This window comes from Capricornis sumatraensis, chromosome 5 (genome assembly GCF_032405125.1).
Source record: "Capricornis sumatraensis isolate serow.1 chromosome 5, serow.2, whole genome shotgun sequence".
NCBI classification, from domain to species: Eukaryota; Metazoa; Chordata; class Mammalia; order Artiodactyla; family Bovidae; genus Capricornis; species Capricornis sumatraensis.
In genome coordinates, this window is record NC_091073.1 from 53,280,713 (window position 1) to 53,297,370 (window position 16,658).

Below are 16,658 nucleotides of genomic sequence, written 5' to 3' on the forward strand. Positions count from 1 at the left end.
ATAGTCAATATCTTGTAATAACCTATAATGGAAAAGAATCTGGAAAAGAATATATATTGTGTGTATATATATATTACACAAATATATTGTATATTCAGAGGAGTCTAGCTTTCATCCCTGACCTCTCCAATGTATTCTTCACACACTCCCCCTCTATCAGTAACCATTTTGTTCTGGATTTTAAGGTTTAGTCTTCTGTTTCTAAAATATAAGCAAAAATGTACATTTATTTATACCACTGCCTTTCTTATTAGCACACTGTAGACATGTTTTTCTTATATTTTTAAACTTAACAATATAACTAGGAGATTGTTCCATAGTAGTATATAAAGATATTCCTCATTCCTTTTTTGCTTCTCATTCCTTTTTATAGCTGCATGGCATTTCATTCTAGGATGCACCATAATTAAAATAACCCCCTAGTGATGAACATTTGGGCTGTTTCCAGGTTTTTCCAAATAATGATGCAATGAACAGCCCTGTGAATATATCTCTTCATATTTTTGATAGTATATTTATGGAATAGACCCTTTGAAGTAGAACTGCTGAATACAAAAAAGAGAAAGTGAAAGTGAAAGTTGCTCAGTCATGTCCGACTCTGTGACCCCATGGACTATACAGTCCATGGAATTCTCCACGCCATAATACTGGAGTGGGTAGCCTTTCCCTTCTCCAGGGGATCATCCCAACTCAGGGACTGAACCCAGGTCTCCCTCATTGCAGGTAGATTCTTCACCAGCTGAGCCACAAGGGACACCAAGCAACTACTTATATAATTTTGTTAGGTCCTTATCTGTTTTGTTAGATAATTTTGTTAGAAATTCTTCTAAGGTTTGGATGCTTAAGAATAATGTGTGAGAGTGACTATTTCCCTACAGGCTTGCCAGCAGAGTGTGTTATCAAATTTCTTTTTACTTATGGCTAATTTGATGGGGTCACAAAGAGTAGGACATGACTGAGCGACTAAACAATTTGATAGATGAGAAATGATGTTTCTGTACACTTTTATTTTGCATTTTTCTATATATGGTGACACTGAGAATCTTTTACAAACAAGATATATTACTAACCCTTTTTCATTGAGGTAAGTTAAATTTTTCTCATTTTTTATTTTATTTTGCTTAAGAGTTTTTTGGCCATGTAACAGTCAAATGATCAAACTTCTCATCATTGCTTCTACAAATTAAATCAGAAAAGTTTTCCCTATACCTAGCTTGCTCACTTGTGTTTCTTCTAGCATTTGAATAGCTTTATATTTTATATACAATTCTTTGGCCTACTTGAAATTTACCCTGCTATGTGAGGTAAAGTAGGGATTTTCTCCTCTGAGCTCTTTTTTATCTCAATCTACTCTTCAACCCTGAGCACTTTACTCATTTTCGTAACTACAGGATCACACTTATCCATTCAACAAATTTTTATGAAAGATTTAATTAAGTAGCCTAGTCTTGTTTTACCTCAATGAAAACTGTTTCATAGTTTATAACTAATGATATAAAGTACTTTAAAATATCAAATAAATGAAGGCATAAGGAAAAAAGTAAAAATTATGTTATATCCTACTATCCTATAATAATCATGCTTTTGTATCCCTGTTTATCCCATATACATATTGTTTGTTTTCTAAAAGTATTTCATATTTTAGGGTCTCATTTACCTTAAATGTGCTATCTTTTTAGTGAAAAGCATTTCTATTTTACAGTTTGCATTTTCCTCAGATTTCCTAATACATAAAGCCTTTACTGTTAAAGTAACACTTTAGGAATCCATTTCAACAGGATGTCTATTTTGTATTGAGCACTGTGCCATGTGAGTGACAGGAATATAACATGGAACAGAAGTACAACGAGATGGTTTCTCTACAGCCTAGTGGGAGATACGGACAAGCAAGGAGGTGAGCCATAACAATGCAGTGAGGTAAGCATTAAAACTGGGAACATGTTGGAGTTTTGTGGGAGCAGATAGAGGATGCCATACCCATATTTGAGTACACTGATGAAGAGGGAAGAATCAAGGAACACTTTATTTCTAAACTGAGGCTGAAAAGATGAATGTGAATTATCCAGATGAAGAGGATTACAGACAGGTGCTTCAGTATTTGTAAACACTGAGAAGAAAGAGGGTGATTCATTCAAGAACTAAAGCTCCAGGACAGAAACTAAAAAAAAAAAATTAGAAGGGAGAAAAATACTGCTAAGCAGATAGGAAGGAACCAAATAAAACATCACATTGGGACTGTATCCTGAGGGAGACAGGGGGAAGAAGAGTGGTGGCAGACCAGTGCTCCCAAGGTAACAACTAAAGAAGGCAGACGTGTTTTTAAAAAGTCAAGCTTGCCCCCAGACAGAGAACCTTTGCTGGAGAAGATGAAAACAGGCAAGGCTTTTGGTGATTTATGAGACTGGAATGAACATTTTGAAACTTCAACAAGTCTCAACCTGAGTAGCCTATAGAAGACCTACTCAGTTATGTAGTTGCAAGGGAAGCTGGGGAACTAGGTCCAAAGCTTCAAAGAACAGAAGTTAAAATATCCTTCATATTTGTGGAAACACATCATAGGAAACCTAAGATGAGAGAACACGCCTACCAACAGAGAGAGGCAGGTCTTCCTTCCCATGAAGACATCCAACAGGTTCTGGTGGGAGCCTAAAGAGCTTGTCTGGAAAACTCTGGAGAACAGAGCTAAATCAACTTCAGTATTTCAGGGCTGAGGGGACAAAGACCATCCAATCTCTCAATTAAAAAGCCTGGGACAAGGGACTTCCCTCACAATCCGGTGGTAAGACTTCACGTTTCACTGCAGAGGGAGGGAGTTTCATCCCTGGTTTGGATAACTCACAGCCAAAACACCAAAACATAAAACAGAAGCAATACTGTAACAAAGTCAATGAAAACTTTTAAAATGGTAAAAAAAAAAAAAAAAATCATAAAAACAAAATTAAAAAAAACTTGGGAGAAGCATGCCTAAATAAAGGGGAGAATTAGAGACAGACTGTCTTATTAAAACAGCAATTACCTGTCAGCCAAAAGGAGACAAAAGAAACAAACAAAATATTTCATAATACGTAAATGAAATCCTACAAATCAGTAAGACAGACAATGCTATAGAAAATAACATTTTTAAAAGAGTATATGCAGATGGCCAACGTACATATGGAAAAGTGAATAATATCATTAATCACAAAGGAAATAAAAATTAAAGCACAATGTGATTTGACTCAACATCCACCAGAATGGCTAAAACAAAACACAGAAAATACAGATGGCCAACAAACACTTGAAAAAATGCTCAGTATCTCTCATTATTAGAGAAATGCAAATCAAAACTACAATGAGGTACCACCTCACACTGGTAAGTAAGAACGGCCATCGTCGAAAAATCTACAAACGATAACTGTTGGAGAAGGTGTGGAGAAAAGGGAGCTCTCTTACACTGTTGGTAGAACTGTAAATTGATGCAGCCAGTATGGAGAACAGTATGGAGGTTCCTTAAAAAACTAAAATTAGAACTACCATATGATCCAGCAATCCCACTACTGGGCATATACCCTGAGAAAACCATAATTCAAAAAGACACATGTATCTCAACGTTCACTGCAGCACTATTTACAACAGCCAGGACATGGAAGCATTCTAAACGTCCACTGACAGACGAATGGATAGAGAAGATGTGGTGCACACATACAATGGAATATTACTCAGTCATCAAATGAAAGAAACGGGGTCATCTGTAGTGATGTGGATGGACCTAGAGTCTGTCCTACAGACTGAAGTCAGAAAGAGAAAAACACTGTATATTAACGCATATATATGGAATCCAGGGGGAAAAAACAGTATAGATATAAATCTATCTGCAGGGCAGGAATAGAGAAGCAGACAGAGAATGGACACGTGGGTACAGTGGGGTAGGCATAGGTGGGGCAAACCGGGAAAGCATTCTAACATTTTTAAAATCTACATTAAATAAAGTATTTATAAATGCATAGCTGGTTTATCCCTCTATTTCCTGGCAAGACTGGACTCTTGATTTATTACTTTACTTTTTAAAAGTAAAGGTAATGAGTTTTAGCATACATTTTAAGTCTGAAAGCTTTCTAAATCTTCAAATGTGTGTATCTCCTAAAGTATCTCTCCAATTCACATATGATTTTCCAAAGCACTAGAAATATATACTGTGTAGTTCTCTTAATTCTATGACTCAAGTCCTTCGGTTGCTTAAGACTTCTGAGAGACTAAAACTGCACAAAGGGCTTTAAATATTTTAAAACAGATTTGCTTGCCAGAACATTTTAGGCATATCTCAAAAAATCTTTTAAAGCTTTTATAAAAGGGCACTAGCATCTTTTCGATGTAATATTTATTTTGTTTGTTTCTACTGAGACTTGAAAATATGTGTACCATAACCCAACAGGCTGGCTAACAACCGTTATTATCTGGAAACTACAATAGAGAGGTAACAGACATAAATCTTAGAAATCATCTTGGAAATAACTATCAGCCATAGACAATTAAAGCTGCACATGTCTGGCAGAAGCTACTCTGAATCTTCATAATCACAAATTCAGGCCCCTTTCCTTTTTAAAAAAGTGAATTCATTGTCAAACCCATAGATATATCTTATTATATCAAGTAGAAATTCTTTTTACTAAGCATGAACATTTATAATCAGAAAGAACATATTCCTAACTAGAAAATTTTTCCTTTAGGTATTTTCTGCCAAAATCTTACTTATACAATCTGTTACATTGTGTATAATATTCAACTCTGCAGATGGCTGCATTTTCTTAATATTGCCTGTCTATAATTTTCACAATTACTACATTACATTTCACGGACTGTTTGTGCTATATAAATAGACTCCAGCTCTCTCTTTAGTCTTGAAACTAAGCAAGCACAGGTCTTGTAGGCCTGTAAGGTGCAGCCCAACAGCTTCTTGGGTGTTTCTCACTTTATTTCAATTTTGTAATATTTTCCTCAAACTTTTATTTTAAACAAGCTTTTTTTAACTTATTTTGTGTTATGTTAGTTGCTCAGTTGAGTCCGACTCTTTGCAACCCAGGGACTGTACTCTAACAGGCTCCTCTGTCCATGGGATTTCCCAGGCAAGAATACTGGAGTGGGTAGCCATTCCCTTCTCCAGGGGATCTTCCCAACCCACGGATAAATCGAACCTGGGTCTCCTGCACTGCAGATAGATTCTTTACCCTCTGAGCCACCAAGAGTTCTCCCAAAGGAAGTTTTTTCAGTAATAATGTTAATAGAAACAACCAACTACTCCAAATGTAAATATTCATGGGGTTTCCTGCCTAAAAATATTGTATTTCCTCTCATACACAAGTCAGATAGGTTCCATAAGATAAGAAGTGAAACATATCCACTGGATTTGGTAATGAAGAGGTAGGTCATTGCTTGCTTCATTGAGAGCAATTTCAATAGAATGCAAGAGCTCACCAAGTTGAGAAACCAATGGAATAAAACTGAAGACAAAAAATGTAAACTACTCTTTTGAGAAGTTAGAATAAAAGAGAGATTAGACAGTAACTAAAAAGAAACTCTATAGCTTTAATTAGATTAGAGCAACTGAAATAGGTTTATATCAAAGGGGGAAAGATCAAAAGAAAAGTGGAAATGCAAAATCAAAAAAAAAGAATAATGTTGCTGAGAGGAAGGGGTAAACAAAGGATCAGGTATCCATCAGTAAATGGGTGGCTTTGAAGAAAAAAGTTATCTTACTCTTCAAGGCCCACAGGGAGGAAATCAGGTTTTTCTTCGGAGGACAGTTACAGACTTCTGAGTTTCTTAATGACATTAACTGTCCTGCTGACCCAGGAGAAAGGTTAGTTACTCAAAGTGAGCAGATGGGAAAAAGGAGGGCATGTGGAAAGAGCCAAGGGTTTGTAATGGTTACAGAAAATAAGAAAGCAGATGACCAAAGATAAGTAGATGATGGTACCATTAAGTGCACACACACACACACACACACACACATACCCTACATAATATTGGGTTGGCCAAAAAAGTTTGTTTGGGTTTTTTCCATAACTTCTTAAGAAAAACCTGAATGAACTTTCTGGCCAACTCAGTATTTTGAAATACACTTATAAAAACTGTTCATAAAGCTAGATGAGAGACTTCTGCTTCTGGTAAGATGAGGTAACATGAACAAGAATTAACTCTCTTCTCTGAAATAACCGAAAAACAAACAAGGTGAAATATATGATATAATGATTTTTAAAACACTGAACACAATGTGATCCTTGAGAAACAGGAGACAAAACGAGTGGACCCTGTGGTTGCCAGCAGTTGTTTCCAGGCTATGGCACAGGAAAGAGGAAGCAATCTTTTTCCCTCTATGGTCCTCAAGACCAGGAAGACAACGAGAATTCACAAGACAACATGCCAGAGAGAGCTGCACAAAAAGAGAACTGCAAAGATCTGCAAATGATTCACCCTGAGTATTCAGCAAAACACTAATCAGTATATGTGAGAGAAAACTTCCAGAGTTTGGGGGGTAAAAACAAGCATAAGATTAAAGAGAATATACCTGTTCCTCATGCAAGACTGGGAAGAGTGCCTGTTCCTGAAAGCCAAACTAAAAATCCAAAACTGTTTGGTAGAGTATACAAGTCTAGCCTCAGTAGTGGGAAATAATTAGCTCCAAAGTAAACCCTGCTCAGGTTTTGCCAATAAATCTAAAAAGCAAGACTCGAAGGGATCAAAATTATTTTTCAGCAACTTGACAGTATCTGAGAGGAAGAATATTGACTGGGAGACAAAAGTATCTAGTACCAAACAAGGTAAAATTCATGTCTGATACTCAATCACAAATTATTAGATATACAAAAAAGTAGAGAAAAATATCAGTGATGAGAAGAAAATTCAATCAACCAGACCCAGAAATGACACAGGACTGAATTATAGACAAGGGCATTTCCATTCCAGTCCCACTCCCTAGAGTTGAAAATGCGCAGAATCATGTGGGTGGGGCTCCAACACATGGAAGCCTTTGGGCCCCCCATTCTGTGTTTGTAGGGAGTAGACTCCTGCTTCCCTGACCTTCCCTGAGTTCCAGAGGGCACATTTGAACAGTGGCTAATCAGGGAAGGGAGAAGATGCGGAGACAAAGGAGGAGCTTGCAAGAAACAAACATGCAGATTTGAAGCAAGGTCTGCTTTAAGGAATACATGTAACAGTATCTTTGAACTCTTCTACAGAACTAAAACACCCCCAAAATGGAAGATGAACTACTTGATGAAGCATTCTTCAGTGCAGAAAGGTCACAATTTGATAACCTCAAGAACCTCAGCTTAGGACTTCCCTGGTGGTCCAGTGGTTAAGAATCCACCTGCCAATGCTGGGGACACGCGTTTGATTCCTGGTCGGGGAAGATTCCACATGTCACAGGACAGCTAAACAAGCCCACCACACCTAGAGAGTAAGCCCTCTGGTGTAACAGTGAAGACCCAGTGCAACCAGAAAATAAACAACAACAAAAAACCATTTCTTATGGGGAGACCACCTGAGACCACCAGATTAAAGGAATCCAGGCCCTGCACATACCCTGACCCTTGTCAGCAACCCTGCTCTTGAACCACTGCTATAGAACTCCTCACCAAATCTCTCCAGGTTGGGACACAAAGTTTTTCAGGGTATGAGCCCACTGTGTTGCCCTGTGTCTGACAAAATAATAATGGTATTCTTTTCTACTTCACCCAATATTCTGTCTCTGAGATTTGATTCAGTACGAGTGTACAGAGGCTGAGTTTTCAGCATCAGAGTTACACTCTCTTAGTATTTGTGTGATTTTTGAGATGAAGCTTACCTTATACAGTTTCTATTAAAATGTGATAAGTAAACCAATCATAAACAATACTGGAAGATGTAATGATTAAAGGTTTGAAATTTTTCAGTAATGCTAAGGCTATTTCTTTGGTACACTCCTTCCATATTGAGAGAAAAAATATTACAAATGAAATTTAAATTTACTCATTAAACAAAGAAAGTAAAATACGGTTTACAACAACTCCAAGGTTTCTGTAAAGGCTTTAAAGTGATAAGGTACATTTTCAGTGAATGCTTGAAAACAGAAATATTATAATAGCCATAAATGAGCTTTTACATTAGCCTTCTTTTATTCTGAAAACCAAGATTTTAACGAATTTTGTAATTATTAATATTTTGTAGGTAAATTTACATCTTTGCATTTCTGTACTGGTATGTAAGTATTAATAAATGTATTTCTTTAAACATAATTGGCTTACAGTGTGAAAGTATTAAAGAAAATTTCATGATGATAATTGGTTTCATGAAAAACTATTAGTTTCATGCATGGAGTAAGAAGCTAGAATAACTAAAATTACTAAGTAAATAAATAAAGATAATTTCTACTTTAGTGACTGAAACTCATACGTTATTTATACAAACATGGATGTGCATTAAAAAAATTGAAACAAAGCAGAGCCAAAAACAGTCTTACACATATATAAACACATGATGTTTAACTAAAGTGCCAGGACAGTCAACAGGCAAAGCATAACATCTCAGATCCACATGCAAAGAAATAAACTTTAACCATATCTCATACCATACACAAAAATTAACTCCAAATGAATCCAGTAAAACTTCTACAATAAAATATAGGAGGAAATGCTTACAGCCTTAGGTTAGACAAAGATTTCTTAGGTCAAACAATCCTCCAAAAGTTATAAAAGAAAAATTTATAAGTTATACTGGTTCAAAAATAAAACTTGTCATTTAGAAGATACCATTAAGAAAATGAAAAGGCAAACACAGACAGATGTATCTGCAAAATAAACATCTGAGAAAGGACTTTGAATCCAGATATATAAAATTATCTTAAGACTTAATTAGAAGACAGTGAAAGTGAAAGTGTTAGTCACAGTCATGTCCAACTCATTGTGACCCCATGGACTGTAGGCTGCCAGGTTACTCTGTCCATGGAATTCTCCAGGCAAGAATACTGGAGTGGGTTGCCATTTCCTCCTCCAAGGGATCTTTCCAATCCAGGCATCAAACCTGGGTCTCCTAAATTGCAGGCAGATTCTTTATCACTGTGCCACCAGGGAAGCGTGAAGAAGAGGACAAGCAATAAGCTAAAAAATTAAATAAAGCTTAAAAGTCAATACTTTTTACAAATACTTGATTAATAAAGACATACAGATGGAAAATAAATGTGAAAATATGGTTATCACTAGTCTTTAGGCCAGTGGAAGTTAAAACCACAATGAAAATCTACTAAACACAAGAATGGCTAAAAGTAAAATAACAATATCATGGATTGATAAAAAGGTAGAGGAATTATCATACATTGTTGATGTGGATGAAAAATCATACATTCATCTTAGGAAACAATTCAGCAGTTATTTAAAGGTAACATATACATATCAAATGATCAGGAAATTCCACTCAAGTACTTACCCAAGAAAATGAAGACATATGTCTACAAAAGATTTCTATGTAAATGATTACAGCAGCTTTACTCATAATAACCTCAAACTTTAATAACCCAGTTATCCTCCAACTGAGGAATAGACAAATAGCATATATCTATACAATCAAAGTTTAGTCAGAAATAAAAATAAGACTATTGGAACGTGCAACAACATGAATAATTCTTAAAATAACTACACATTGCTATAAAAGTTCTCATACTGCATGATTCCAGTTTTATAACAATCTATGAAAAGCTACGGAGAAGGTGATGGCACCCCACTCCAGTACTCTTGCCTGGAAAATCCCATGTACAGAGGAGCCTGGTAGGCTGCGGTTCATGGGGTCGCGAAGAGTCGGAAACGACTGAGCAACTTCCCTTTCACTTTTCACTTTCATGCACTGGATAAGGAAATGGCAACCCACTCCAGTGTTCTTGCCTGGAGAATCCCAGGGACGGGGGAGCCTGGTGGGCTACCGTCTATGAGGTCACACATATTTTTACATATTAAAAAAGATGACCAGACAGATATGTAAAGCACAGAAAAGCACAGTATTCTCGGAGTAGAGTGATTTGTAGAAGAAAATGGAGAGAATCAGTCCTAAATAAATCCTCTGCATAAGTTCTGTCTGGCCACACAAGAATGAAGACCTCTGTGGTCACTACCTGCTGCACAGTTCTTTACAAATAGAAGCAGCGAAGCAGGTACTGTGGTTTATTCACCCAGGACTGCCAGGGACTAAATAATGCTTACATATACTAGTACTTTCATTAAATGTTTTTGAATAAAAATTTAACTACATACAAACTCTCAAAATTCTTTTAAAAAACCTCCATACATTTAATGCTCTTACATTCAGTGATTAAACAAAAACACTTCCATGATATCAGCTAGTTTATATTTCACTATTTAGAACTACCCTGTGCTGTTATTTCATGACAGAAACAAACAGAGAGAAAATTTTTGGATGATATTTGGTTAAGCAACTTTTAATTCATGATGCGGGCATTTCATCTGTTCATTCATCAAATCATCATTTTTACAAAAAGGAAAAAGCTATAATGTCTCTGTGTCTTAATATCTCTTAGTTAGGAACTAAAATACTCTAATTAAAATACTCTACAAGCATTAATAAAATTCTTCAACATCAAACATCCTTTTACACAGAAAAAATTCAGAGTTCCCCTGATTGAATTATGGAGAATTAACTTATTCTTTTGAAGAATTTCATTTCATATCCTAAGTATTTTAAAAGCGTAGAAAAGAACTTATTGCTTATATAACTGAATATACAAGTAACATAAGAAATGACAATTACCCAGGAGTTTCTGAAAGATATGTTCTATAAACCAATAGATCAAAACTTCTTGAAGTAACTGAAAAACTTTGGAATCATTTTGCAAAATAAACACTATACTTACAATTTGTTGCTGTCTGAAATTGAGAAGAAAGTGCTTGAGTAACTGAATTCCAAAATGTATATAAAATTTCAGCCTGTCCATCCTGTGGCCCAAAAAAAGGGGGGTGTATTATTTTTTTTAATGATAATGGATAAGATATAGCATTGAAATGTATTAAAAATGTATTAAATCGAAATTCCTAAGATATCTATCAAACAATGAAATTACTAAGTAACTAAGTAGAAATATATAGATGATTCAAATCACGTCTCATGTTCAGATAATCAGTCACCATCCTTCTCTGCTACTTACTAGCTGTGTGAGCTTGAGCAAATTGCTAAATCATTGTATGACTATGGTAACAGTACCTACACTGCAGAATTATTAAGAGGATTTTTAAAGTTAATAAAAGTGAACTCTTGGGACAGTTCTTATTACATATAATAAACCCTCAGTGAATGTTAGTTATTACTATAACAATTATCATCCTCATTTTATATACAAAAGGCAATTTGTGTGACCATAAGAAAATGAAGAACAAGCATACTTAAATTAACATTGACCAGCAGAATATAATTCACCAACTACAAAAGAGAACCGCCTGAAGAATAGATATAATTTTTTGTTTTCTTTTTTAAGTCACAGAAATTACTATGTGGAATAAGAAATGGCAACCCACTCCAGTATTCTTGCTGGGAAAATTTCATGGACAGAGGAGCCTGGCAGGTTACAGTCCATGGGGTAACAAAGAGTAGGATACAACTGAGCACAAATTATTACTCAGCTTAGCAGGACACTATCATGCAACTATTAATACATATTTTAGAAAGTAATTACTACAAGAAAGGATAAACATTAGTTTAAGTATCATTTGTTAAAACAAAAAAGTATTTTAATACTGTTAAAACAAAATGAACTTCTAGAAATTTTACCAAGTCCTTTAAGGTACTTCTTCTATATGCGTGGTATATAATATCAAATTGTTGATATTCTATTTTTGAAGTACAAGAATGCCAATTTCACATGGTTCACTTTAATCACATAAATATGTATAATGCTCAAATATGACTACTCTCATAAAAAAGAATAAGAAACTCATTAATTCTGTTTTAGTTTTGCACTTGCAAAAATGAAATTCTACTTTTCAAGATTATAAAGAAAATGAACTATGAAAAATACTGATTTCTCATTCCTATATCTACATACATATCTATTTTCCTTGTTATTTGTTTCTTTAGTAAGTCTTTTGTTTTGATTTCAAATAGGTATTGTGTATCACAAAAAGAGGCAAATCAAATAATTGCTAGTTTCTTACTCAGGGATCAGAAAGTAGATTTAGATCACCAAGATTTTATGCAATATGTATATTGTATATATGCATGCTCAGTTGCTCAGTGGTGTCCGACTCTGCAATGCTATGGACTGCAGTCTGCCAGGCTCCTCTTGTTCCAGGTAAGAAAACTGGAATGGGTTGCCATTTCCTCCTCCAGGGGATTTTCCCAACTCAAAGATCAAACCTGCATCTCCTATGTCTCCTGCATTGGTAAGCAGATGCATTGTATATCATATAGCTTAAAGTGGATGCTTTTCCAACAAGGACCAATGATACCACAAGGAATTATATTCAATATCTTGTAATAACTTCTAATGGAAAAGAATCTGGAGAAGCATATATATCTACTATATATAAAAGTAGAACTGAATCACTTTGCTGTACTGTAACTAATGCAACATTGTAACTGCTTAAATTTTAGTTAAAACTTTTCATCATATTAAAGAATCATTATATCACATTAACAAAATGAAGGACAAAACCACATGATCATCTCAACTGATAGACAAAATAGCATTAGACAAAGTTCAACACACTTTCATGATAAAACCACTCAACAAGCTAGGAAATTATCACAACATAATAAAGGCCATATATGACAAGTCCACAGGTAACATCATAATGGTAAAAATCTGAAAGCTAAGATGCAGAACATTTGATGAGTATATATACATATCTACACATGCATATATATATGCTTCTACACACACACTTAAGTAAGAAAATGGGTCAATCTTGCTTAAGCATACAAATACAAAATTTTCAGGTATAACAGTAAATTCACTTTGGTATTTTACTTATCTATCTAAACAAGTTGGATTTATGTCAGCAATGTAAGTATCATTAAATATTAGGAAATGTATTAATGCAATAGCCCAATGTTTCCAATAAGGAAATCTACAGAATCATGTAGCTGAGTGAACAAAAGGCAATTAATACAGTTCATTTAAATTAACAAAATACTTAATACCCAGTTCTCATTTTTTTTTAATTCATAGAAAAAGATGCATAAAATGATTCCTGTCCTTTTAAAATCGTGGTTAAAAAACACAAAATCTTAGCCACTTTGAAGATGACAGTAGTGTTAATTCCATGTACCTTGTGCAACAGATCCCTGCAATTTTTCCATCTTGCAAAACTGAAACTCTATAACTAATGAACTACTCCCATTTTCTTTCTCCCCCAGCCCTTGCAAACTACCTATCTACTTTCCAAGAACTTACCTATAAAAAACATACGCGTTTTTGTGATCAGACTGTTTCATTTAGCATGATGTCAAGATTCAACCATCTTTAGCATCTTGTTAAAGACTAAATAATATTCCATTGCATCTATGTACACATGTATTTCTGTGCCTGTAAAATATTTTCTTTTTTTTAAGTGACATTTTTAAAAATTTACTTGTTTTAATTGGAGGCTAATTACTTTACAATATTATAGTGGTTTTTGCCATGCATTCACATGAATCAGCCATGGGTGTACATATGTTCCCCATCCTGAACCCCCCTCCCACCTCTCTCACCATCCCATCCATTACGGTCATCCCAGTGCATCAGCCCTGAGCACCCTGTCTCATGCATCAAACCTGAGCTGGTGGTCTATTTCACATATGATAATATACATGTTTCAATGCTATTCTTTCGAATCATCCCACCCTTGCTTTCTCCCACAGAGTCCAAAGACTGGTCTATACATCTGTGTCTCTTTTGCTGTCTTGTATATAGGGTCATTGTTACATTCTTTCTAAATTTCATATATATGTGCTCAGTTGAGTTCAGTTCAGTCCCTCAGTCATGTCTGACTTTTTGCCACCCCATGAATCACAGCACACCAGGCCTCCCTGTCCATCAGCAACTCCCGGAGCTCACTCAAACTCACGTCCTTCGAGTCGGTGATGCCATCCAGCCAACTCATCCTCTGTCATCCCCTTCTCCTCCTGCCCCCGATCTCTCCCAGCATCAGGGTCTTTTCCAATGAGTCAACTCTTCACATGAGGTGGCCAAAGTATTGGAGTTTTAGCTTTAGCATCAGTCCTTCCAATGAATACCCAGGATTGATATCCTTTAGGATGGACTGGTTGGATCTCTTTGCAGTCCAAGGGACTCTCAAGAGTCTTCTCCAACACCACAGTTCAAAGGAATCAATTCTTCGGTGCTCAGCTTTCTTTATAGTCCAACTCTCACATCCACACATAATCACTGGAAAAATCAAAGCCTTGACTAGATGGACTTTGTTGGCAAAGTAATGTCTCTGCTTTTGAATATGCTGTCTAGCTTGGTCATAACTTTCCTTCCAAGGAGTAAGCATCTTTTAATTTCATGGCTGCAATCACACCATCTGCAGTGATTTTGGAGCCCAAGAAAATAAAGTTAGCCACTGTTTCCCCATCTATTTGCCATGAAGTAATAGGACCAGATGACATGATCTTAGTTTTCTGAATGCTGAGATTTAAGCCAACTTTTTCGCTCTCCTCCTTCAATTTCATCAAGAGGTTCTTTAGTTCCTCTTCACTTTCTGCCATAAGGGTGGTGTCATCTGCATATCTGAGGTTATTGATATTTCTCCCGGCAATCTTGATTCCAGCTTGTGCTTCATCCAGCCCACCATTTCTCATGATGTACTGTGCATATAAGTTAAATAAGCAGGGTGACAATATACAGCCTTGACATACTCTTTTTCCTACTTGGAACCAGTCTGTTGTTCCATGTCCAGTTCTACCTGTTGCTTCCTGACCTGCATACAGGTTTCTCAAGAGGCAGGTCAGGTGGTCTGGTATTCCCATCTCTTTCAGAATTTTCCAGTTTATTGTGATCCACACAGTCAAAGGCTTTGGCATAGTCAATAAAGCAGAAATTGATGTTTTTCTGGAACTCTCTTGCCTTTTCCATGATCCAGCGGATGTTGGCAATTTGATCTCTGGTTCCTCTGCCTTTTCTAAAACCAGCTTGAACATCTGGAAGTTCACGGTTCACGTATTGCTGAAGCCTGGCTTGGAGAATTTTGAGCATTACTCTACTAGAGTGTGAGATGAGTACAATTGTGTGGTAGTTTAAGCATTCTTTGGCATTGCCTTTCTTTGGGATTGGAAAGAAAACTGACCTTTTCCAGTCCTGTGGCCACTGCTGAGTTTTGCAAATTTGCTGGCATATTGAGTGCAGCACTTTCACAGCATCATCTTTCAGAATTTGAAGTAGCTCTACTGGAATTCTATCACCTCCACTAGCTTTGTTCGTAGTGATGCTTCCTAAGGCCCACTTGACTTCACATTCCAGGATGTCTGGCTCTAGGTGAGTGATCACACCATTGTGATTATCTGCGTCATGAAGCTCTTTTTTGTACAGTTCTTCTGTGTATGCTTGCCCCCTCTTCTTAATATCTTCTGCTTCTGTCAGGTCCCTACCATTTATGTCCTTTATTGAGCCCATCTTTGCATGAAATGTTCTCTTGGTATCTTTAATTTTCTTGATTTCATATGGCAGTTCTATTTCCAGTTTTTTAAGGAATCTCCACAATGTTCTCCATAGTGGCTGTACATTCCCACCAACAGTGTAAGAGGGTTCCCTTTTCTCCACACCCTCTCCAGCATTTATTGCTTGTAGACTTTTGGATAGCAGTCATTCTGACTGGTGTGAAATGGTACCTCACTGTAGTTTTGATTTGAATTTCTCTGATAATGAGTGATGTTGAGCATCTTTTCATGTGTTTGCTAGCCATCTGTATGTCTTCTTTGGAGAAATGTTTGTTTAGTTCTTTGGCCCATTTTTTGATTGGGTGGTTTATTTTTCTGGAATTGAGCTGCAGGAGCTGCTTGTATATTTTGGAGATTAATTCTTTGTCAGTTGCTTCTTTTGCTATTTTCTCCCATTCTGAAGGCTGTCTTTTCACCTTGCTTATAGTTTCCTTTGTTGTGCAAAAGCTTTTAAGTTTAATTAGGTCCCATTTGCTTATTTTTGCTTTTATTTCCACTAGTCTGGGAGGTGGGTCATAGAGGATCCTGCTATGATTTACGTCAAAGAGTGTTTTTCCTATGTTTTCCTCTAGGACTTTTATAGTTTCTGGTCTTATGTTTAGATCTTTAATCCATTTTGAGTTTATTTTTGTGTATGGTTTTAGAAAATGTTCTAGTTTCATCTTTTACAAGTGGTTGACTAGTTTTCCCAGCATAACTTGTTAAAGAGATTGTCTTTTCTCCATTGTATATTCTTGCTTTCTTTGTCAAAGATAAGGTGTCCACAGGTGCATGGATTTATCTCTGGGCTTTCTGTTTTGTTCCATTGATCTATATTTTTGTCTTTGTGCCAGTACCTTATGACTGTAGCTTTGTAGTATACCCTGAAGTCAGGCAGGTTGATTCCTCCAGGTCCATTCTTCTTTTTCAAGATTGCTTTGGCTATTTGAGATTTTTTGTATTTCCATACAAACTGTGAAATTATTTGTTCTAGTTAAATTATCTGTTCTAGTTCTGTGAAAAAT

The 16,658-nt window shown here is 36.0% G+C and overlaps 1 protein-coding gene across 8 annotated transcripts in view; it reads right to left on the bottom strand.

The window, feature by feature from the left end:
- COG5 (component of oligomeric golgi complex 5) overlaps positions 1 to 16,658 on the bottom strand; it is a 275,606-nt gene that overhangs the window by 81,218 nt on the left and 177,730 nt on the right. For 7 of the 8 annotated variants that reach the window (XM_068973076.1, XM_068973071.1, XM_068973072.1 and 4 more), the window contains one exon: positions 10,874 to 10,955. The exons of the other annotated variant lie outside the window; for it this stretch is intronic. In XM_068973076.1, coding sequence (XP_068829177.1) covers positions 10,874 to 10,955 — 82 coding nt within the window. The remainder of the gene's footprint in view (positions 1 to 10,873; positions 10,956 to 16,658) is intronic. 8 annotated transcript variants of the gene reach the window in all.